This window comes from Odontesthes bonariensis, chromosome 1 (assembly GCF_027942865.1).
Source record: "Odontesthes bonariensis isolate fOdoBon6 chromosome 1, fOdoBon6.hap1, whole genome shotgun sequence".
Classification (NCBI taxonomy): Eukaryota; Metazoa; Chordata; class Actinopteri; order Atheriniformes; family Atherinopsidae; genus Odontesthes; species Odontesthes bonariensis.
In genome coordinates, this window is record NC_134506.1 from 22,844,462 (window position 1) to 22,869,661 (window position 25,200).

General features: G+C 40.5%; 2 protein-coding genes across 8 annotated transcripts in view; both read left to right on the top strand.

The window, feature by feature from the left end:
* The window catches only part of nfat5b (nuclear factor of activated T cells 5b), a 33,661-nt gene extending 27,406 nt beyond the window's left edge, over window positions 1-6,255 (top strand). For all 6 annotated transcript variants that reach the window (XM_075460682.1, XM_075460688.1, XM_075460700.1 and 3 more), the window contains 5 exons: window positions 163-295; window positions 747-821; window positions 1,014-1,117; window positions 1,261-3,232; window positions 3,919-6,255. In XM_075460682.1, the coding sequence (XP_075316797.1) occupies window positions 163-295; window positions 747-821; window positions 1,014-1,117; window positions 1,261-3,232; window positions 3,919-4,157 (2,523 nt within the window). In that variant the 3' untranslated portion in view covers window positions 4,158-6,255. The remainder of the gene's footprint in view (window positions 1-162; window positions 296-746; window positions 822-1,013; window positions 1,118-1,260; window positions 3,233-3,918) is intronic.
* Window positions 6,256-14,926: 8,671 nt separating this feature from the next.
* kars1 (lysyl-tRNA synthetase 1) lies at window positions 14,927-23,380 on the top strand. 2 transcript variants are annotated; one of them, XM_075460727.1, is made up of 15 exons: window positions 14,933-15,001; window positions 15,702-15,869; window positions 16,202-16,346; window positions 16,464-16,629; window positions 16,729-16,822; window positions 17,075-17,261; window positions 18,070-18,195; window positions 18,456-18,575; window positions 18,704-18,866; window positions 20,565-20,738; window positions 20,897-20,982; window positions 21,082-21,167; window positions 21,251-21,377; window positions 21,552-21,695; window positions 22,725-23,380. In XM_075460727.1, exons 2-15 carry the CDS (start codon window positions 15,730-15,732, stop codon window positions 22,800-22,802), a joined length of 1,836 nt encoding a protein of 611 aa, XP_075316842.1. In that variant the 5' UTR covers window positions 14,933-15,001; window positions 15,702-15,729; the 3' UTR covers window positions 22,803-23,380. The 2 variants fall into 2 exon arrangements, with proteins under 2 accessions (XP_075316850.1, XP_075316842.1); XM_075460735.1 differs by lacking the exon at window positions 15,702-15,869 and having other exon boundaries at window positions 14,927-15,001.
* Window positions 23,381-25,200: the final 1,820 nt, after the last annotated feature.

Consider the following 25,200-nt stretch of genomic DNA (forward strand, 5'->3'; position numbering starts at 1 on the left):
ACAGACAAAAATGTAACCGGTGCCCTAGCTTCAGCCATCAACAGAGTGCGCTATAAACAAACTACAGATTAATTTTGATCCATGAGATCCACTCTCATTTCTAAAATATGATTTTATTGAATTTTATTTTCTCATGTATTATTTTCTTCTATTTTCTATAAGAACCACCTGATAGTGAAGGTGCCGCCATACCAGAACCAAGCCATCGCCTCTGCTGTGTGTGTGGGGATCTATGTGGTGACGAATGCTGGGAGGTCCCACGAAGTTCAACCATTTACCTACACTCCAGATCCAGGTTTGTTTGAGTAATTTTCTGTCTCAGTTGATGGGAAGATCACCATAAAAATCGAATCAAGGCTCTTTTTAAATATCGTGTAATTTTCTTTTGATTTTACTTTTTTTTATGTACTACAGGAATAAGAGCTTGAATGCTGTTTTGTGTCTTTATACTGAGAAATTCTTCTTAGCACTAATGTCACTGTTAGTCAACCACCTACAGCTCATTTGAGTCAGAGCAAGTGAAAAGCTTTTAATTGTGAAGCACTTTAACTGTTTTAACGGAAGAATCCTCAAATGGAGCTGTCGTTCATTGCTGCTTTTTTTTTTTTTAATTGTAACGTTGTTCTGGTCGTCTGAGTGAAAACTTCAAATGTCTTTTATACCACATATTGCTACTTTCTTAACAACATGGGTATTAAGCCGAAGATTTGCATTTATTTTCATGCATTGTGGACACAATTTTGCAGTGAAAAACGATGTCCCCGTGAAGAAAGAGATGCCCTCTCCAGTGAAGACTTGCTCTTTTGATGAGCAAATTAAAGGTTTGTTTCCTTTTTTTATTTTAATTGGTATAGAAGAAGGAAAATACTTTTAGAAGTTGACTTTGTGCAGGAGTCACCGTAAAGACCATTTGCCTCCTATTTGAATAGCTGTTTATTTGCTTATATCGTTAACACGCTGGAGAATTCGAACAAATGAAAACACAACTTGAATGATGCTTGTTACCCTTGCAGTTGTAGATGGTGCCTTGATGCCTTCAATGTTGCCTTTGGTAAAAAGAGAAGATGTTACTCCGATGGAGGTGACAAGCAACCTTCAATCCTCTGGAGTATTTAAGGTAAAATATTGATCTATGTGATACTCACTTCAGTTTTAATTTAGTAAATTACATTGGAATGTGGTCAAATAAAACTCACTGTACACTATATTGTTCTGAGGAGATGTTCACATTTTGTCTTCTGTTTCATGTGTCTCCATCAGACTGGTGACCTGTGTTCAACCCAGCAGAACTCCGATATGACAGTAGGCCATCTTAATGAGAACAGAGCATTCCCTAATCACCTGTCGCAGGCTGCAGGTGATCATGACAAAGGCCAGGCTGCTGCTTTTACCAACAGTGAGCCTTTAAGCACCATCCAGAAGAAGGACATTTCTGTTAGCAGCTCGTTCTCTTTGCCTGCAGACTCCATGCTCCCGCAAGGAACGCAGCAGTTCCTCTTAGAGCCCAGAGACAGTCTCAGGCAGGAAAGGCCAGGCAGCAGTTCCGCTGGATCCCAGCAAAACCAGCCGCACCTATCGCTTTTCCCTCCAGATGAAGTAGCCCAGCTGGAGGAGGCAGTGAGACAACTTAAAGCGAAAGGATACTGTAACTTAACACTACAGTCTGAAAACTCCATAGCCAAACAGCAGCAGCAACACATCCAGCACCAACAACAGATCCAAAATCAGCAAATTCAACAACAACAACAGCAACAGCAGCAAATCCAGCAGCAACAGCTTCAACAGCAGCAACAGCAGCAGCAGCAAATCCAGCAGCAACAGCTTCAACAGCAGCAACAGCAGCAGCAGCAAATCCAGCAGCAACAGCTTCAACAGCAGCAACAGCAGCAGCAGCAAATCCAGCAGCAACAGCTTCAACAGCAGCAACAGCAGCAGCAGCAAATCCAGCAGCAACAGCTTCAACAGCAGCAACAGCAGCAGGTTTTGGAGAATTTACAGCAGCAGCTTTTTCAGTCACAGATTCAGATGCAATGTGGCATGTTCCAGGAGGCCTCCCAGGGTAAGAATGCAGAGCATCAAGGCTCACCACAAGGGGTGGTGACAAACCAGGGATCCCTGTTCCAGCAGGACCAACAGCAGCAGCAGAATCAGCAGCAGCAACAAGCAGCTCTGTTCCAGCAGGCAAATGAACTTTGTTCTATGCAGACCAACTTCCTGCAGCAGACCCCCACTCATTCTTCACCACCTATTTTCCACAGTCCCAGCCCTTTGACTGAAACACAAGATCCGCAGGGGGCTCTGTTTCAAAAAGCCTCCCAGGAGCAGGTACAGGCTGCTCTTTTCCAAAACACCATGGCAGTACTACCATCTCCAGAGCAGCAGCCCTCAACTCCTGGAATTTTCCTCCCACAGCCTTCCCTGCCAACTCAGCTTTCAACCAGTGGTTCTCAACAACAGCAGCAGCAGCAGCAGCAGCAGCAGCTGGCCTTCCTCAGTGCTCTGCAATCTGCACAACCGGAACAACAATCAGTATTTCAGCCACAGGCCCAGATGTCCCCCATCCAGCAAAGAAGCCCCATGGAGCAGCAACAGCCCTCCCAACCTCAGTCCCACACACAGCCAGTCCAACAGGCGTCCCTGTTTCAGACCATATCCCCACATTCATCTCCAAGTACACTCTCTCCACGCCAGCAGCAGCAACAGCAGCCTGGCCTGCTATTTTGTAGCAACAATTTGTCCACACAACCCCAGGCTTCCAACCTCCTGTTCACCAACCAAGGCCAAATGCCTCCCCTAACCAGCAGCAGTCTAGTTTCACAAGAGCCCCAAAACCCCTCTCTACTCTTTTCTCAAGCCAGTATGGTTGCAGCAAGTCAGCAAAATCGGCCTGAGCCTATGGCTATAGGGAATCCCACTGATCCACAGCAACAAGTCATGTTTCAGGAGCCGCAACACATGCAGTTGGGTGGCACCACCAACAACCGACAGGAACAGCCTGTGGGCCTCTTCATGCCCCAATCCAATATGGCCTCTCTGCAGGGGGGGCTGGCTGCCCAGGAGCTTGCACAGTCAGCCATGTTTGCCTCACAGAATGGCGTGGCAAACCTCCAGACAACCACCTCGTCCCCTGTCCAACAGTCGGGAACGCTGTTTCAGAATGCTGTGAATGGGAACATCAATCAGCCCAACCAGCCTCAGCAACCTGGCCTGTTCATCTTTGGTATGCAGAACGGTAAGGAATTTACTCCTCAGGCACACACCTGTTGAAACTGTTAAAATAAACAGGATAAGAAGTGCCCGCAAGGTACAATCAGTATTTTTAGTTAAACAGTGAAAGGTGACAACCAGCAACTATCACTCAACCCTCAGCTCAACGGCATTTGAGATCTTTTGGCTTATTGTTTTGGTTTGACAGCCAAGAGCTTTGATATCAGTCTCATTTCCCTTATTAGAGTTGTTCCCAGATATAGGAAACAGCTGTTTTTGGAAAAACAAGCATTTAGCAACTACAGAGCTAGCTATTTTACATGAGTAAATGGAAAGTGAAACAAACTGAAATTAGGGAAAATTCTAGTAATGTTTGTCCGGTAAGGCGGTAACCCAAATGTCTGCTGCTGTAAACAATCAACATTGCTTTGTATCTGCTCGCCATGTAACAGGTCAACTGAATCAGTATATAAATAAATATTTTAGTATGATTTATTTTTACTTTAATCCCACCTTTATTGTCCAGTGAATTGTCCATTTTATTTAGTTCTTGCTCTTGAGGAGCATGCCGAGCATCAGGCTCTTTCTCTCTTTCACCAACCACATTTAAGTTTCCATTAGACTCAACACACACTCGTATAGGGATAAGAAAATATCTTGTGTTTCTTGTTTGCAACCCTCACGCTTCCCTATTCTGGTCTATGTTTGCAGAATGTGGCCAGATGATGAACACACCTGGGAACACGCTATCAGATCAGATAATAGCTATCAGCCAGTCTGGTCAGAACGAAAGAGAAAGTGAGGCGCGCATCCAGTCCCTGCTCAGCCAGTCCTTGTCTCAGTCTGGTACCGTGCAGGACAGCATGTCTGCCTCTCAGAACATGGAGAAGATTGACGACCTGCTGGTCAGCCTGCAGGATTCGGGCAGCAGCTTAACACGCTCATACTAACCTTCCTACAGGTTCACTGACAAGTCTATTCGTTTTCACTATAAATATCTCAAATAATTGTAAAATGTGCAAAAAGTTTCCAAAGGTCATCTGTTGAAAATTACATGCAGGTGAATATCTGTGAATTAGCCCTGGTTTATGTGCCTGCTTGTGGTCACTTGATGTTTCTCTGCTCCTTCAAAGTTAAGGATGCGTTCGAAAAGAACTGTGAAGCGGAGCTTAACATTTAAATTGCTACTGGCCTTGACCCGCCAGTCTCTTCAGGCATAATGACTTTTGACCATGAAGTCAAACGGGATCATTTTATATCCAGATGAGTACACTTTGAACTATGACTGGCTGTGCAGGTTGGCCAAGAAAATCGAACATCTCAATGTAACTTATTGACTGAATAACTCCCTGTTGTATAAACTCGCATGAAAATAGAGACTCGCCTGAGACTCCAGGCGAGTCTGATCGGAGAAGTGGAAATCGACCCTTTTCTTTCGCTTTCTCCCCGGAAAGACTATGAACTTAGCAGGCTTATATCCCATCAAACTTCTTTTTGACTGTAAGTAGGTTGCCAGTGATTTTGTCTGGGGTATCTTCCAGTTCTTGTAGTATTTTCTAAATTGGTCTCCAAAATGTTTATTGGTTTCCATGAATTGTGCTCCCCCTTTTTTTTTAAATCTATATTTATCTTATTGTTTTGTTTTGTTTTGTTCTTTTTCTTTCTTTCTTTTTTCATTTGGTGCCTGGAAGACGGAGCATATAGTAAGGCAGGAAGGTTCAGATGGAGTGTGGTATGTATGGTTGAAATGGAAGGTTGCAGCCGTGGAGGTGATGCAGAAAGTGTTGAATGTGGGCTGGAAGCAGATAAAAGAGAAGCAGAGGAGCAGTAGAAATTAACGGTAAACCAACACATCACAGTAATATGAAATGTTGATTATTTTGATGCTGAAGCAGCTGTCTTGCATCTGGTGATAATAGTAAATTCAGTCTAGATGTCTCCACAAAAAGTAACTTTAGCCCCATTAAGGATCTCATGTAGAAGCTCAGTATGTGTATTATATATTTGTTTAGTAACTTACAGAACTAATATATATTATATTTTGCATTCTGCACTAGCCGGGCTAAAGTAGTCTTGTGAAGGTACATTATTACCTCTATAAAAATGGTGTGACAGTGCAGCATGTTCATCAATATCAAATATTTTGCCTCCACCACAGTGAACAGATTTTAGGACGTAGGTAAGCAAACACATTTTCAGGATAATCTGGCTGCAAAATAATTCTTCGTGTCGCAGTTCTTTGACGACACTTCTGATCGAGGGTACGGCGCAGTCATATTTAGATTGGTGCTTTTTTTTTTTTTTTTTTTTTTTAATTTTCACCCACCTCTTTGTTTACAGAGAAGAAACAAAAATTTTACGACGGCTCGGAAATTGTTGTCTGTGTTGCCGCTATTAATTTCCCGAAAAATAAAAGTAATACATTTTGTAAATGTTATTAGAAAACGCGGGGGGAAATGTCCGTTACGATATTATCATTCTAATAGTGCGATTTCACTTGTCTTTTAACCCTTTATGTTAGGATGTGTGCATCAGTCGTACAGGGATGGTAGCCCTGAGCATCATTATCGTTTCAGGGGAGTTAGATCGTTAAGTGTTTTCGTGTCCTTTTGGTGACTTTGCTCTGCGTCAGGCACGCATAAACTGGGATCGTTTTCTCAAACCAGCTGGAAAAGAGCCCGACTCACCATTTATAAACGCGGTGTGTTCAGTGAATGTTATGGAGAAGCAAAAGTTTGTTGACTACAAATGTACATCTCGTCCAGGTTACGGTATTAACGTGCAGGAATAGAACTCTTTTTACAAGTTTAAGTTTTACAGACTCGATGTCCTTGTCTGAAGCTGGCCGGCGGCCTCGGGACCAAAGTTTGACTCGAATCTTGCTTTGCATAGATCCTGAAAACAGGCCAGTTTTATGGCTCGTGAACATATATTTTCTTTTTAATGATCCGAGGAGATGCATAGACGTTTTCTTCCTCCTGAAAATGCTAAATTTATTGTTTGATGTTGCGTCTCACTGTCCCACTTTTCCATCTTTTTTTTTTTTTTTTTAAGCAAAACAACACATTTTTCATGTGTACTTTTACTGCAAGTGTCTGCACGAACAAGGGGCTGGTCTCTGATGGTAACAGAAATTAGCTCAGTTTTTTGGGGGTTTTTTCTGTCTCTTTGTTTTGTCTTGTTTTCTGTGTACAGTTTGTTATAAAAACCTGAACACCGTTACATTTTGTATTCACTTTAAAATCAGAAACAGCTGTTGTTTTATGATGGAGATTCTGTCAATTTGACCGATGCGACTTGTGGAATGATGGATTGTGTGCGTGCGAGCAGTTTGCGTGGTATTTAAAGGGACCCTACTCCTGAAGGAAACCTGAACTTTGGAGATAACCCACTGAGACTGGCTTTCTTCAACTTGTGAAATAGAAGAACTATAATTTCCAGTGTTGCGTATTTATGATTTTATTTGCTTCTCTTTGTAGAAAGACCTGTATCATATATATATGTATTTGTACATATACATATATATATATGTGTGTGTGTGTGTGTGTGTTATTTTATCAGTGTAATAGCTATGCCTCTTTCCAAGAAACATGTCTAATTTATTTGTTTGTTTGTTGTTGAAATTGTTTCCCACAATCCTATTTGTGTTTCCAATTTTACTGATGACAACAATGTGATTTGGTGCAGCACGGCGGTGTGGTGGTTAGCACCGTCGCCTCACAGCAAGAGGGTTCCAGGTTCTGTGTGGAGTTTGCATGTTCTCCCTGTGTATACGTGAGTTCTCTCCGGGTACTCCGGCTTCCTCCCACCATCCAAAAAAACATGAATGTTAGGTTAATTGGTGTCTCTAAATTGTCCCCAGGAGTGAGTGTGTGTGGTAGTCTGCGTGTGGCCCTGTGATGGACTGGCAACCTGTCCAGGGTGTACCCTGCCTCCTTCCCAATGACGACTGGGATAGGCTCCAGCCCCCCTTGCGACCCTACAGTTGGATTAAGCAGATATAGAAAATGGATGGATGGAACAAAGTGATTTGGCTCCCTTTACCTGCTTGATTCTAACTCCCCCCACAACCTGGGAGGCCCCTACACTGGGACCAGGCCGCCATCGCAATCGCACATTCGGTGAGGAGGCAGCCTAGTTCTGCTGTGACAAAAAAATTTTTTAATAAAAAATGTAGCACGTTTACATTTTTGTTCCATCAAATCTGGTTGCGGCTGAGAACTTTTAGAACAGGTTCAGTTACATCAGTGTTTACTGACTCATTGCTACAAGGCTGTTAATTTACTCTTTGTTTTATTATTGCTTTTTATTTGGTGTGAGTAAAAGTGTCAGTCTTTTGCTCTTTGACTCACCGATAAAGGACACCGATTGTACATTTCCCAAAAGTCTCCTAAGTGCCTCTTATCCGAAGAGGCCAAAGATTTTCACCATGGCGCCACAGTTTTTTGCAGCTGATGCTAAGCTTGGGGATATTTGTGTACATGTGGGGAAAAAAAAAAGGGTTAACCATCTCCTGGGATTTTGGTGAAGGTCCCTTTAAAGAAGAGTAATATATTTCAGACACTAGAAATAACATATGAATTATTATGCACAGAAAGTCCTTGAGACATTCCACCTTAATGTACATATCACATGTATGTTTTAGGCTTGTTGAAGTTCTTTTTCTGACAAAAATGGTTAACAACGGGACAAAGTGGTGCCACACTGTCAGAGTAACAAATTTCAGTATTTTTACAATGAATACAGTGCTCAATATGATTCAACATCATGGATGTAAAGGTCTTTCTTAGATCCAGAATGTTTTTTCGAATGCACATACTGGGGAGGTAATTACTTTTTTTAAATTACTGTTTCCTCATTTGTGTATTTACACTGTAAGTGGAGATCCAAGATGTCATGACTGTGATACTACGGTCATTATTAAATGTATTTTAAAAGAAGGAGATTTTGTAGAAGTTCTCAGATATTTATCTTTGTCTGTTCATTGCAATTGACCAAGATGTGGGTTTTCTTTCAACTTTCACTGTTAATTTATTACCAACAAAGCTGAGTCACAGGTGTCCAGACGGTTACATTTTTCCTAAAACGTTGCTTAAGACACTTGTAGAGATTGTACATGTGCCCTGAGGAGATGCTGTAGGAGCAGCTGGATTGATGAATCGCCATTGTTGCTTGTGTAAACATCCCGCTGGACCACCAGCGATCACCAGCCTTCATCACCTAGAATGTTTCAAGCCATAATCACTTCAAGTGAGCTCCAAGTGCATCTGTAACCAGATGAATGTGGCTGTGGTGGATAAATGTGTTGTGTAATTTCTGTGATGCTTCTGACTTGTTTGTACTTAAGTATCCATCGCATTTATGATATTCAACATAGATGCAGACCAATTTTCTCTGAAACTGCTATGCAGCTAATATACTTTAAAAGTAGATCTATTTGAATATATATTTTTCTATATAGCCTCTCTTGTTTTCACCATAAAGGAGAAACCAAAATAGAGATTCTTTCTATTATTTATGTTGCTTGTTGATAAATGTTCCCGTGCTTTGGGTGCAGCATAAACTATGTTATTCCTTTAGTTAAAAAGCAAATTTCTCCTTTCAACAATGATCAAAGACGTGGGCGTTTTTTTTTTTTTTCACTTTGACAAAGGTCACTCATTGTTTGTTCGCTGGATCACCATTTTGCTTATATGGTTTACGTGGAGGTGTCTGTAGTCAGGCTGAATGTTCACTGATGCAGCAGTTCCCCCTTCCTTCTGATTTCTCTCAGGACATCAGAGTTGACAGCATATCGTGTTTTTAAGCCTTGTCAAATCAGTAAAAAAAAAAAAAGGAATTGGTGAACATGAGATTTGTAATTTAGGAACCACAGACTACAAAAAAACTAAATCACTAAAAATGGATTCACTTCTAACCAGGTCAACCACTCCTGTAAGTAAACACTCAAAAGAGGGGAAATTTGCCTTTTTCCTTTTGAAGGGGGGGGGGAATCTGTGTATATTTGCCTTTTGTCGGGATACTTTATTGTCTTGCAATTACAGTTCTGTAAACCTGTTGCAACCTATAATTAAAGTCATGTATTTTAGGTCTTGGTTGAGTTTTGCTTCATGTTTTTTTTTTTTTTCTTTTGTAAGCTGTGCTTTGAGAGGAAGATACACATTGTCACATTATTAGTTTAAGTTGTTGCCGTGCCAAAACCCCCTTCCTGAAAGGTGCAAGTTTTACTTCACTGATACACGTTTTACTGCCCATTTGAAGAATTCATGGCATCAGTAAAAACACATCGTCAACCCCTTCTTTCTAGGTTATCTACAGCCCTTTGTATTTAAATTTGTCAAAGTCTGTTATTTAAACAACAAGGGAATTACAACAATTGGTAGCAGGTTTATTGGTTACTTCTTCTAAAAGATCAAGCTCATAAACTCTGCCTCTGTAAATATTTCTGTAAATATCTAGGAGTACATGCTCCTAACTTTGATTTTACTGAAAATGAACGCATATCTAATCTTACTATCTTACTTTTATCTCCAAAATTCTTGAAAACAGTCCATTGACCTCCTTATTGCCTGTGTTGGTCCTGTTTAATCTGCTGCATTTGACGCCATCAAACGCAACACCTTACTACAAATACCTTTGGTATTGTTATATGAGTTATATTTTTATATGTTAATAAATATGAGAAATGCCTGTTTTGTGGCTACTTCCTCCACGTCTGTTGGAAGAAAATGGCGAAGCGCGGCGGCAACAACAGTACGCCTTCAAACTTTGTTTGGACAGATGATGAGGTCCAGTTGCTCCTGAACACGACACTGAACTACAAAGCCAGGAAGGCAGTGGATAATGTGGATTGGGAGAGTGTCCAAAATAAATATAGTGAGATATGTGAGTCGTTCATGGAGAACTACCCACTTAACGTGTGCAAAAAACGCACTTCTGCGTTTTGAACTGTTCCTACGGCGACGAGAGGTTGGAAAGTTTTCAAGATCTTCACTCTGGGGGCGTTTGTGTTTTCTCCGTTTTGAACTTCCAAAAAAACGCCGTCGCCGTGTACAAGATAGGCACATCTGTCGAAATGTTCTACGTTTATCTGTCGTTACCGTTGTCGTGGGCACGTAGCCAAAGACTTGAAGATAACATTGGGATCAAGAGTACTGCTTTAGGCTGGTTAAAGGCATGCTTATCTGAGAGATTTCAGTTTTTATAAGTAGTTAATGTGTCCTCTGCACTTCCTACAGTTTGTTAAGGTGTTCCACAGGGTCCTGGTACGAGGACCAGTTCTGTTCTCTCTGTACTTGCTTCCTTTAGGCAATAAAATCAGGAAAAATAACATGCAATTTCGTTGTTATGCTGATGAAATCCAGCTCTACTTATCAATTAAACCTGAGAAAACCATGTTAGGGTGATCTGCAATTTTTCTACTTTTCAGTTCTGACAAAATTGAGATAATTGTTTTTGGCCAAATAAATAAAGAGATTCACTTTCTGAGGTTATCATGGATGTTATTAGCTTGGCTTACAATACTATTTTGATAAAACTTCATAGTCCCTTTTGACCAGGAGTTGTCTCTAGTCACATATTAAACAAGTCTGTAAAGTTGCCGTCTTTAATCTGCAGAATATCTCCAAAATCAAAGGCATCCTGTCCCAAAGCGATGCTGAAAAGCTGGTCCACGCCTTCATTAAAATCTAGGCCGGATTGCTGTAATGACATTTTAACTGTGTGTCAATGAAATTCCTTAAGAATCCAAAATGCTGCAGCCAGAATACTGACTGGTGCCACCTAGAGAGATCACATTTATCCTATTTTAACCTATCTACATTGGCTCTTAGTTAAATTAAGAAAAGAATTTATGATCACATACAAAGTGCTCCTGATGTGGACGCTCAGAATACTGGTCTGCTTGTTATTCACAAAATTTCCAAGACCAAAGGGTAGCCAGATCTTTTAGTTTTCAGGTTCTTCTCCTGTGGAACCGGCTCACAGTTTGGACGCAAGATTCAGACCATAGTTTAACTGGAACCTTCCCCTCTATATTGACAACTAACTCACTCTCACTGAAAAACAGATAAATACATATCTGGTATCACATGACACTACAGACAGGGTTGCTAGAGTTTCACTTTTTTTTGTGGCGGGGGAATTCAACGGGCATTTCTTTCTACTTCCAGTCAACAGAGGCTATTGTGACCAAATCCACAGTCACAATAACATCTCTTACACACTGAAAAGCTTTTGGATTTTCTGTTTCAGTGGCAATGCAGACAAAACTCTTAATCATGTCCGAGTTTGAACTACAATCGAAAGTATTTCTGTGGGGTTATTTTTGTCTGGTAGGAAATAAATGTTGTGTATTTTCATCTGTGAAACATTACCTGACTTTCAGGTCATACCAGTTTGACTGGAATCCTCCGTCTATATTGACAACTCTCACTGAAAATTAGATAAATACATATCTTGTATAACATGAAAAACAATATGCGTTCAAAAGAGTAATACATTTGCATCACAAAATCGTTCTCCAGGAAAAAGTCAGACCTCACAATCGCTTGGCGCTATTTTCTCTCCCTTCGTATCACTGCGTGCTGCCACCTGCCGACAGCCGCACCTGTTAAAGGCTCTAGCATGGTTGCTGCGTCTGCTAGCGCGAGCGGTGTTGATGACGTCACGATTTCGTGCCGGCTACATATAGTGGCGCAAGTCGACGCGCCAGTAGTTGCAATTTTCTCCGTCACAGAGGTGGCGCTGAAGGGAGTACATAACAGGTTGGAATTTTATAAAATGTCACGTGACCTTACGTCTCGCGTGACCTAGCCTCCTGTTTACGGAAGACGTCTTTTGCGTGACTGGAGTGACCATCACAGAAGAAGGAAAGGTGTGTGAGCAGATTGTTAAACAAACAGCGGAGCAAACTTTTGGAGTTATGGTGCGTGTTTGTTCCTATCCTATGGAGTTAAATTTGTCTCAATAATATTTGTATATACGCAGAAGGGGATCCACAAATATGTCTTGATTTGCATGTGTGCTGTTAATGCACAAATGCAAAATTAGATATCACAAAGGCAATTTTCAGTTTTACAAATGCCATCTCATTTACAAATACACATCTACAATTGTGAAAACCAATTTACAAGTTACAAATATGTTTTTTTTTATTTGTGGATATCAAAACACGAATGCAAGTCAAGAAATATTTACGTGTGGATTTGTGCGACTTTCATGCGAAGAACGTCTCAAAAACACGTAACTGTGGAAAGCGAAAAATGTGTGTGCTGGTGATTCACAAATGCAGAATCACATTTTACAAATGATTTTTTTGGTTTTACAAATGGCATTTTATTTACAAATGCACATCTATATTTGTAAAAATCAATATACGAGTTACAAATATGATTTTTTTATTTGTAGATATCAAAACACACATGCAAATCAAGACATATTTGTGGATCCCCTTCTGCGTATATACAAATATTATTGAGACAAATTTAGTTCCATACTATCCGACCACATGAAGACCTCGGGACACTTCTGTTTGGATTTAGGGACCCTCTACTCACTACCACGTAAGTGTTATGTTGTTTGGAGCTGTAGAAGAGGTGTAAAAATAGCGTTTTGTAGCGGCGATACCATATGCCCCACTCTCCTCCAGGCTAACGACTTTTGGCTGAAAACGGTCAAATAAAAATTCTCAAAACACATCAGATTTAAATGATTTTGATGTCAACTCAACGTATGTACTCCCAACATCCCGTAAATTGACCTAAAGTGCATTTTACTCCGGATTATCCCTTTAAGCTTGTCTTCTTTCATTCTCAGTTTTATTTTTTTAAGTTTGTTTTTTGTTCTGTAAAACACTTTGGACTGCACTTCAAATACTTGAAAAGCTCTAAAGCTGAATTGAGGTGAATGATGGGTCAAGTATGAAACAAAAAAATAATGTTTATGCCAACAGCTGCTTGAGAACTATCCCTCCACCATAACTGGGTACATTTGCTTGTCTAGAAAAATATGCAAACTAAATAAGTATTTAGTCTGCATTTCCATTTCTTTTCATTACTTTTCAACTGACTAAAGACCATTTCAGTCAAGAAATCGAAGTTTCACTTTTAACAGAAACGTGTTTCATTAAGACTCAACACACACTCATGTACGGATAAGAAAATATCTTGTGTTTCTTGTTTGCAACCCTCACGCTTCCCTATTCTGGTCTATGTTTGCAGAATGTGGCCAGATGATGAACTCTCCTGGGAACACACTATCAGATCAGCCAGTCTGGTCAGAACGAAAGAGAAAGTGAGGCGCGCATCCAGTCCCTGCTCAGCCAGTCCTTGTCTCAGTCCGGTACCGTGCAGGGCAGGATGTCTGCCTCTCGGAACATGGAGAAGAGTATATTCGTTTTCACTATAAATATCTCAAATAATTGTAAAATGTGCAAAAAAGTTTCAAAGGTCATCTGTTGAAAATTACATGCAGGTGAATATCTGTGAATTAGCCCTGTGTTATGTATGAGGGGCCGTTTAGGACTTAACTATTGAGACACTCTTACATTCACTATTGAAACGCTCTCACACTCACTATTGAAACACTCACACATACATACTCTGTAAACCTATGCACGCTCATATATAAAACATTATACACACTCGTCTGAAACACTTACACATACATATGAGAAACACACACACATACATAAATACTTCCGTGTCATATACACATACATATGAAATGCTTGCATGCATACAAGTGAAACATTTATACGTATCTATCTGAAACACTCATGCATTCACATATATATATATATATATATATATATATATATATATATATATATATATATATATATATATATATTGTTGAACACTTATACATTCAAGTGAATCTCTTGCATATGATTACAAAGATATAAAAAGTTTAGATACATGTGCAAGTGTTTCACATATATTTGTATAAATGTTTATGTATACGTTTTTCAGTTATAAGTGTGTGTGCTCTTACATGAGGATGTGCAAGCCTTTCACATGTATCTATACAAGTAATTTCAGTAGTGACTGTGAGAGCGTTTCAATAGTGTATAGTTATGTGCCTGCTTGTGGTCACTTGATGTTCCTCTGCTCCTTCAAAGTTAAGGATGTGTTTGGAAAGAACTGTGAAGCAGAGCTTAACATTTAAATTGCTACTGGCCTCAACACCGACAATGTCTTCAGACATTATGACTTTTGACCATGAGGACAAACTGGATCATTTTATATCGACATGAGTACACTTTGAACTACGTTGGCCAAGAAAATCGATGTTTCCTCAAGGGTTACTGTAATTGCTAATAATTGTAAGAATAATTGTGTGATCTTACTGTTGTTACCTTAATCCAAAAAAAATAGTTGTTCATTTTAAGGTATATCTATCAAACAAATAATAAAAGTAAATCTATAAAATATTTTGGTATGATTTTAAGTCGTGGCTGGCTGACAGAAAAACCAAGGCCTTGAGTTTAAATTGAAAAAAATAAATCTGTTAGCTCAAGCAAATTTGAAGCTGTTGTAACAGGGAAAATGATTTATTGCTTTGAGTGTAAATTGAGTTTTCTACAGAGCTAACACCGTATATGTAATCGGTCTAAACGTTCGGTTAAAATTACCGTTAACCTTGGCCAGTGACCGCGCTCTTCTTTCCGACAGTCCTGCAACGCACCATCAAGCTTTCTTTAAATGCGGCGCAGACTCCCTTCGTCCTTTCAGAGCAACATCAAGAACATGGCTGACGTGACAGCAGTGGACGGAGACAAACTCAGCAAAAAGTGAGCCCGTTCATTTCCTATTTTGGTTTTTAACTTTAATCCGTTTCCTATGCTGTGGACCTTTCTTCAGACTTGTTGCTCTTTTGACAAGAACAACCGTTTTCAATTTGGTTACCCATAGCATCGGACCAGAGAACGAAAGCAATGTGTAGGTCCCATAGGGTCGCCAGAAGCCTACACTTCCCAGAACTCAGCTTGTTTATGACTCTGGAAGTTGTAGTCCTAAATATAACACGAAACCGTTCTCTTTTATGAACTGTGGCAGTCAGTAAAAACTACAAGAGCCAAAATGCAATTTTTCGTAACGTCTGCGACTTATGCATGTCAACCGTGGGGCTTCTTTATTTGCTTCAAATATCAGTTAAAAATAGATGCTTTACGAATTGTCGCTTTTTGTCACCGGCCCAGCTTGCCACTGTATGTTTTGTCCCTATAAGGGCGTTGGCAAAAAAAATGCATTAAATCGCGCAGTTTCTTTTGCAACCCTTCTAGCTAACAAAGAATGTAAAGCTAATTTCATATTCTTTTCTACTACCTAGTCAACTTTTTTTTTTTTTGTCTAGGACTTGTTTTTACTGTTATCTTGGCAAACTTGACGAGCAAGAATCGTGCCCCCTGAACAACAGTTAGTTTGCGTTGGTGGGCGAAGACAGCCTTTCATTTTCTATACTGTCTTGTATATATGTCTTATTTTTCTCAGGCTTGTCTGCTGACTGTGGTAGCTCAGCATGCTGTGTCTGGTCAGGGCAGCCAGGCAGCAGCTTTGCCAGTCCTTTGCGGTCAGGGGACAGTGGTTAAAATATGCATCCCCATGTACAGCTGAAGTCCCATCTCAGTTTCACGGGATTCGTTGGAGAGGTGACAAAAGGTTGGTGGCTTTTCCATTCCTGTGTGAAAAACAACCAACCTTTTGTCAGCCAAATAGATGTGAACCCCCCCCTCTCCCTTATTTTTTTTTTATATTTTTTTTATGTGGTCCTGTTATTGTTCCTTTTTTTTTGTTTGTTTGTTTGTTTTTTTCAGTGGTTTCATAGTTTAGTGTAAGGTGTGGTTATGTGGGCGATCACATATTTGCATGCAGTCGTCAGGCCTTTTCAGAAGGTTTGGACATCCACTAAATGTGATTTGCTTTCGTGATAAACGGCTAAAGCTTGATGTCTGACCCGGGACTCATCTGAAATTCCCATCTTATCTCATTAGTGAGCTGAAGAGGCGAATGAAAGCGGAGAAAAAGGTGGCCGAAAAGGAGGCGAAAGTGAAAGAGCAGGTTGAACAGAACAAAGGATCCAATGATCAGGCAGCACAATATGCCTCTGGATTGGATGAGGAGACTCTTGACCCCAATGTGAGATTTTAAAAAAAATTAATAATTTTTTTTTATGACCATTACTCACTAAACCTTTTTTTTTTTTTTTTTATTGTCTTCTTGTTTAACAACTATAATCTGTTTCCTTATCAACAGCAATACTTCAAGATCCGCACGAATGCCATCCAGGAACTGAAGGGCACGGCAGAGGATCCGTACCCACACAAGTATCATGTTGACCTGTCACTTACAGATTTCATTGAGAAATACAATAATCTGGAGCCTGGTGACCAGCTAACAGATGTTTTTCTCAATGTCTCAGGTACCGGGAATAGTTTGATCTTATTTCTATCATCTCATTCCAGAGTAATCCAGAAGCAGATCCTCTGTTTAACTTGATATATATATATATATTTGGCAGGCCGCGTCCATGCCAAGAGGGCTTCTGGTGCCAAGCTTATTTTCTATGACTTGCGAGGTGAAGGCGTCAAGTTGCAAGTTATGGCAAACTCAAGGTGCGGAATCATAACCATGACGAAAGAGCACGCTTTTTTTTTTTTTTTTTTTTTTTTCTTCCATTATATCGTGCAACAAAACTTCTATAACGGATAATCAGCCGCATCACAGATACAGATTATATATCATCATCACATTTCTGTGTATTACAGAATTTTAATGCAGACTTTTTTGCACCTCAAAATACTGTCTTAATCTCATGGGGATACTTCAGAGAGACGTGACTTGATTTCTGTGTTTTACCCCATCAGAAACTACAAGTCAGAGGACGCCTTTGTGGCCATCAACAACAAACTGCGCCGTGGAGACATTATCGGTGTCCGCGGAAACCCAGGGAAGACGAAGAAGGGGGAACTGAGCATCATTCCCACTGAGATGACCCTGCTGTCGCCATGTCTTCACATGTTGCCCCACCTCCACTTTGGCCTCAAAGACAAGGTAAAGCCCATCGTGAGGAGACGTTGAGTTCGTGAGGGGTGTCTGGCCCTTTAGGAATGTCTTTCTTTCTTTTTAGAAATTTAGATCTCACAGTTGGAGGGTGAGATTTGACAGTTCAGATGAGAAGCATCGGCTTTTCACTTTCAGCTTTTGTTGCACTTTTAGAGCAGTGACTAATTATTTATGAATCATCATCACTGCACTGAAAACTGCACTCCTGGTTGAACAAGGATTTACTATAAGGTCTAACGGGCAGAAATCTTAAGTCGCCTTGTTATTACTTAACTGGTGCTTTACAGCCACTTAACATAAATGTTGGAATTATATTTATGGCGCTACTGTCTTGGTGTAGAATTATTGCAGATATTACATGCCATTTCTTTTCTTTCCCTTATCTGTTTGTCTTTACGAACATATTGCAACATTTGAAAGTGAAACTGTAGCAGCCCTGTCTGCAGTGTCCTGTTATACAAGATATGTATTTATCTCATTTTCAATGTCAATATAGACGGAGGATGCCAGTCAAACTGGTATGACCTGAAAGTTAGGTTATGTTTCACAGATGAAAATACACAACATTCATTTCTTGCCAGACAAAAATAACTCCACAGAAATACTTTTGATTGTAGTTCAAACTCGGATGTAAATAAGCTTTGTCTACATCGACACAGAAACAGAAAATGCCAAAGCTTTTCAGGTTGTAAGAGATGTTACTGTGGATTTGGTCACAATGGCCTCTGTTGATGGGAAGTAGACAAACGCCCGTTGATAGAACAGAAATGACCGCAGAGAATTTTTCCTCCCAAAGGAAACCAGATTCCGCCAGCGGTACTTGGATCTGATACTCAACGACTATGTGAGACAGAAGTTCATAACGCGCACCAAAATCATCGCATACCTACGCAGGTTCCTGGACGAGATGGGATTTTTAGAGGTAAGAAGTTCCCCACATCACACAACTGATTAGATAAGCTTATGTGTGTGTATAAATAAATAAATACATTTTAAAAAAATGATTTAATTTTTTTTAATATATATATATATATATATATATAAATGCTTGTGTAGATCTTTTTTTAAAGAATTTATACATACTAGAGATTGTATAAAGAATTTTTAACTTTATTTAAAACGGTAATAATTAATGGTTATGCTCATTCACTGCTGAATCGTGTCTGTTTTTTTGCCTTTTAGATAGAGACCCCAATGATGAACATTATCCCTGGTGGAGCTGTGGCCCGCCCTTTTGTTACTTACCACAATGAGCTGGATATGAACCTGTACATGAGGATCGCCCCTGAGCTCTACCACAAGGTAACATGCTTTTCAAGGAACAGCCATGATTTTCGGATGGATTATAAAATTGTTTAGTACGGGCTGTAAATTTAATTTATTTTTTTCATGTTGTAATTCACTCTAATAACTATTCATCTTTCGCACAGATGCTTGTGGTTGGTGGATTGGACAGAGTTTATGAGGTTGGTCGTCAGTTCAGGAATGAAGGCATCGATCTCACTCATAATCCAGAGTTTACCACCTGTGAATTCTATATGGCATATGCTGACTACCACGACTTGATGGATATCACAGAGAAGCTACTGTCAGGTAAGAGAAAACACAGTATCAGTCATATTGTCAAATTTCCAAAGATGCAAAGTGTTGTTTTTTAGGGTCCTTTGTGTTAACCTCAGGAAGGCGTAGCTCTGTGTTCGCTCAGTTTGCTCTTTGACAACACCATATTGTTGTGTAATTTGGCCGCAGTTTACCTGTTTATGATCGTCTCAGTTTTGTCACTTCTCAGATTTTTAGTCAAGGGAAGGGACTTTTTTTTTGTTAATTAAAGAAAAAGCCATCTGGAGACATAAAAGTATTATTTCCCTTGAGATTAGTGCATTACTGTGTAATAGATATTGTTATTCTTGACACATAATACTGAGGTGAGAGCAGTGTGAACGTTATGTTATGATGACTGCATGGGATTATAAATACAACGGCCATAAGGGGACAAAAATGCGTTTCTGTAATTACATTTGCAGCATTCGATCAATAGGCCAGAGCCCGTCTCTGTAAAAGGCTGCACAACAGCGCCAAAACCTAGTTGTTAAGGCTCTAGCATGGTTGCCGCGTTGTTAGCACGAGTGGTGTTGATGACGTCACGATTTCGTGCCGGTTACATATAGTGGCGCAAGTCGATGCGCCAGTAGTTGCAATTTTCTCCGTCACAGAGGTGGCGCTGCTACGTGAAGGTTACCGCTACTCTACAACCACGAAAGTGGAGAAGAAAACAATGCCGCTGTCAAGAGCAGGAATACTGCCATCCATAATACTGCTGCAGTATGTAGATAATTTAAATTTTTTTAATTCAGTTAAGAGGTCAAGGTCTGAAGCCCCCGGCATCACCACTTGGAGTCTCTGCCCTCTTCTTTGCCTTCACGTATCTGTCCCGTAGCTTCTTCCACACATTCTTACAGAACTCTCCCTCTTTCCCCAAAGTTCTGCCAATCTCTGTCCACCAGTTTTGGGAGTTTACGTGCTCCCTGTGCTGTTTCACTGCAGTTTCGTACAGCTGCCTGTACAAACGCACCTCCTGACTGAGCCTGGCCTCACATCGGTCCATCCGGTTCGTCGTTCTCGGTGCAGCCAACTTACAAAAATTGACTGGTGCACGACAACGCGCTGCGCCGTCTTTTCAAGGCAAGCACTATGCTTGAAACGTCATTTAGACGTCACGGTCCGCCACCGCCGTGACAAGACGCGTCAACTGTAACTCCGGTTTTAGGAGTCGCCATAGAGGATGAACAGGGAGAAATAAGAAAGACGGTGTTGAAGTCTGGTGCGAGAGGGATGGAATGCATTACAGACATATTTGGGGAGGGCCGTTTTTTTAAAAAAAAAAAAAAAAAAAAAAAAAAAGACGTGGCGGGCTGTAGTTTGGGGACCATTAGTTTAGTGTGTCAGAAACTGTGACTGAATTCAAGCCATCAAGACTGATAATGAACTCCTGGTCGATTAAAGCATTTCCAGCCAGTCACTCTGCTATAATAAAATCCTGATTTTTATTTATTTATTTTTTTTATTTTTTATTTTTTGTGTGTAACTGCGGGGTCGTGTGACAAAATCTCCATTCAACTGAATTCGGCAATGCTTACATATGAGAGCTCCCACACGGGGGGAATATCAAAGAATATCTTTGAATGTTTTCTCTCACAGTCCAGAGCGTCATGGCATCGGACTTTGGTTAGTTGCTGTAGCTCAACTCAGCAGTGCATGTTACTGTACTAAGTGATTTCCTGTTTGCTTCAGGGATGGTGAAGCACATCACTGGGGGGTACAAGGTGACTTATCACCCCGATGGTCCGGAAGGACAGGCCTATGAGATCGACTTCACTCCACCGTTCAAAAGATTGAGCATGACGCATGACCTGGAGAAAATTATGGGAGTCAAATTCCCTCCTGCTGACAGCTACGACAGTAATGGTAAGAATCTGCATATGTGCAACTGCTGATATCGGGTAAGAAGACGGTTGCCTGAGGAAAATGTTAGCACTTGCTGTTCTGTCTCTTTTCCTATGATGCTCTCATCATGTAGGTGACGAGGCTTTCAGTAGTTCTGTGTGTCAAAATCTTGTCCTCAGAGACACGTAAATTCTTTGATGACTTGTGCGCCCAAAAGGGAGTTGAGTGCTCACCACCCAGGACCACCGCCCGCCTCCTGGACAAGGTGCTCTTTTGACAAACATCGTCTTTTACTGTGAGCTTAATTGCCGTTTCTCGTGCCTCTAATTTGAAATGCTTTATGGCTTTATTCTGTCCTCCATAGTTGGTTGGAGATTTCCTAGAAGTCACGTGCATCAACCCAACATTCATCTGTGATCACCCACAGATCATGAGCCCCTTAGCAAAATGGTGGGAAATGTATTGCTTTCTCTACATATTCATTTCAGATTACAGCGCTCAGGTTCATGCTGACACTTCCTCTGATGTTACAGGCACAGAACACAGAAAGGCCTAACGGAGCGCTTTGAGCTGTTTGTGATGAAGAAGGAAGTCTGCAACGCTTACACGGAGTTGAATGATCCAATCAGACAGAGGGAGCTCTTTGAGCAGCAGGCCAAGGTGTGCACGAAGCTTCAACCTGCTTTATATATATTTTTTTTTTTTTTTTTTTTTTTTTTTTTTTTTTTTACTTTACTACTTTGGTACATTGTTTCGTTGTCAAAAAAATGTGCCCTCTGCACTGCTGGAGCCCTATATCACTACATGTTGATGATCTGAGGTGGATCTTTTTAGGCCAAAGCTGAGGGGGATGATGAAGCCATGTTCATTGATGAGACCTTCTGCACAGCCCTGGAATATGGTCTGCCACCAACTGCCGGCTGGGGGATGGGCATCGATCGCCTCACCATGTTCCTCACCGACTCCAACAACATCAAGGTAAAGGTGTCGTTTGACACATAATCCCAGCAGGATGCGACACGTTCCTTTATATACGGTCTTGTTGGTGGTTGATACATATTCGGTTTGATCTGCATGGAATAAAACTAAATTATATTTCAAAGAGGGCAGAGTTACTGGTGCCCAATGGTCGAATCCTCACATTAGGTTGGGTTAGTATTCTCTTGGTTTTTGATTGTAATAGAGATATTAAAAATATCAATATTGCGTCTTCTTTTACAGTAACGATTACAGACCCTCCCCGCCTCTTTATTTTTGAGTGTAGTTTATTTGCCCAGATGAGTTGGTTAACTTTGTCCCATGGCAATATTTTCCTCACAAATCTTTTGTATCGGCAAATCTGCATGGAAATCACCTGTGAAAGGCTACATAACCAGCTTAACTAGGGACTGACGTGCAAGAGTAGCACATACACCGTATGCTTTTCCTGCCACCCCTCTGATCAGTCATCTTGCCGCACATTTTAGCTCACGTCTTCAATGTTGTCTTGATCACTTTTGCTATCTACAGGTTCAAATTGGAAAGCCCAAAAACCACCAGTGTATGCAGCCAGAGATCATAGTTGCTCCAGCTTCCAGACATTTTGCTTCACCACAACCCGTGTTGCAGTGTGACGTAACAAACGAAAGCAGACTAGGAACAGAATAATTTTCTCTAATATTATATAATAAAAAAAAACGGAGACTTTTAAACACTGCATCTTTTATAGCTTTTGCTAATGTTCATCTTGTAAAGCACACAAGTCTAATTATTTGTACCTTGACCTCTGAATTATCACCCTTGTGTGAAAGTCTTTTCTTTCAAAAATCTTCTCTCTCTATATTCGGGAGATCAAATGCCTTTAATGATGGAACTGAATCCTCTGAAGTTGTGTTGAACAGTTTAAATCACTTTCTCTCCTGTCGCTTAAAAAGAAGCAAACGCTAAAATTGTACGTGAGTCGTGAGCGTCGGTGGCGTTGATGTGGTCTCGTCTGGGTTCACCTATGACATTCTTTTTCTTTAACAGGAGGTGTTGCTGTTCCCAGCCATGAAGCCTGATGACAACAAGGGGACTGCTCCCCCGGAGGGCGCCTCTGAACAGTGAGGCAGCCTCCAGCTTCTCCTGCTGTCACATCTCAGCAGGAGTCTGTATGAAGTAGTGAGCCTTTACCTCACCGAGGTCATCAGTGAAGTCTGCAGGTTTCGTGTTTTTTTTTTTTTTTTTTTTTTCATTGTCAGGGTGTTAAAGCTTGGTTTTTAAAGGGTTGGAGCTTTTCTGTCTTTAAGGGAAATGATGTCAATCTCTGAAACAAAGTTGCTTGGTAAAGAATGTTTCTTTTGGTATTTTTTACACTTCTATGCTCATATTCGCTGCATTCTGTTTATTTGACTATCAGTCATTTTAATGCTTTTTGTCATCCACCCATTGAATCAAAAAGAAAGTTATTTGATCTGCTGCTTTGTGCAAATCTGAGAGTAGCCTAATGCTTCTGAGAATACTTTGAGCTACACAAGGGATCCTTTAATTTTGACTACCAAATATGCAACATGATACGCACCCTAAAAACACCCCTCTGATATTTTAGGTGTCCTCTGTATATTCATGTGATTTTTACCAGGTATGCAAAGAATTCAGCATCCACCAAGAAATGTTATGTCTGAATAAAGTGCATAGTAATGAAATTTTTCATTCTCTTGTGATTTTTTTTTTTTTTATTTTTTTTTTTTTTTGTGCCCTTTTAACCAGAGTAATGAGAGATTCGAACAGAAAGTAATTGCTGGTTGAAACATAAAATTGAGGACCGAACAGATGTGTGGCTGCTCATGGGACAGATTTCAGAATTAAAAACAGCTCCATATTAATTACATGGTAAGCTGATGTAGCATCTACATAAACAACGGGCATCTATGTGAACAATCATGAGCTGTTGAATTCCATGTCCCACAAACGGAAAGGATGAGTACAAGCACACGTATAAAAGCAACCTCTGCCCTGTATTCCAGTATGTCCAGTCTTATAAACTATAATAGCTATATGAATCTAGAATTCATATCGCGAATAAAACTATACAAAATATTTAAGTATATATATGTAAAAAGAAAATGACATCTGGTTGACAGTTTTTGGAGTTGATTTGGATTTGTTTTAAATGTGCTCAATACTGTGCCTTTTTCAGTGGCGCACAGCTCAAAAAATAAATAAAGGGAACACCTAAACAACACAATGTAACTCCAAGTCAATCACACTTCTGTGAAATCAATCTGTCCAGTTGGGAAGCAACACTGATTGTGAATCAATTTCACGTGGGGCTTGTACTTGCACCCCAAAACTGTGTGGGTGTGATTTGCCAGAGAACACCAAGCTTGGCAGATTTGCCATTGGCGCCCTGTGCTCGTTATGGATGATAGCCGTTTCACACTGAGCACATGTGACAGTCTGGGGACGCCGTGGAGAACGTTCTGCCACCTTTTTGGCGGTGGGTCAGTAATGGTGTGCAGAGGCATTTCTTTGGAGGGCCGCACAGCCCTCCATGTGCTAGCCAGAGGTACCCTGATTGCCATTAGGTACTGGGATGAGATCCTCAGAGCCATTGTGAGATGACAATGCCAGGCATCATGTGGCTGAAGTGTGTCAGCAGTTCCTGCATGATGAAGGCGTTGATGCTATAGACTGCCCGTTACCAAGACCTGAATCCAATCGAGCACATCTGGGACATCCCGGCTCGTTCCATCCACCAATGCCACGTTGCACCGCAGACTGTCCAGGAGTTGACTGATGTCTTAAACCAAGTCCTACGGGCACGTGGAGGCCACACATGACTGGGCCTCATTTTGACTTGTGACAGCCTGTAATGTTTTTTTTGTTTTTTTTCCCCACTTTTATTTTGACTGATTCCAAATCCGGACCTTCATGGGATAATTTCGATTTACATTGATCATTTTTATGTTACTTTGTTCTCAACGCATTCCACTATGTAATGAACAGCGATTTTTCAACTGGAATATTTAATTCACTGAGATCTAGGAAGTGTTATTTTAGTGTTCCCTTTATTTTTTTCCGCCTCCTCTTTCTTGACTTTCATTGGCACAGCTTCTCTCCTCATGTTGAACAAAGGCAACTACAGACTCCAAATTGTAGAAGCTGGCCTGGGTATCTTTTCCGGCACCAGTGAAGCAATTAAACACGCCTGAGTAATCCCAAACACATGGGAAGCCAAATGTCTCAAATATTATGTTGTCCTGAAATGAGGAAGGATATGTATAAAAGATAGTCATTTCTACATGGTGGAACTGAAATGTATGAAAATGGGTTTTAAATTAAAGTGAACTTTAATCCCGTTTTGTTCTTAAATCAAAAATGGTTTGATTTATAATTTTACTGCTGAGGAGCAGAGGGGGAACTCTAAGAAAAATGTGGCTTTGAGACTTTATGGAGGGCACTGTATATTTACTGGGTTAGTGAGCAAGCACTTGTCACACTGCATTGAGGGATACCTTTAGTA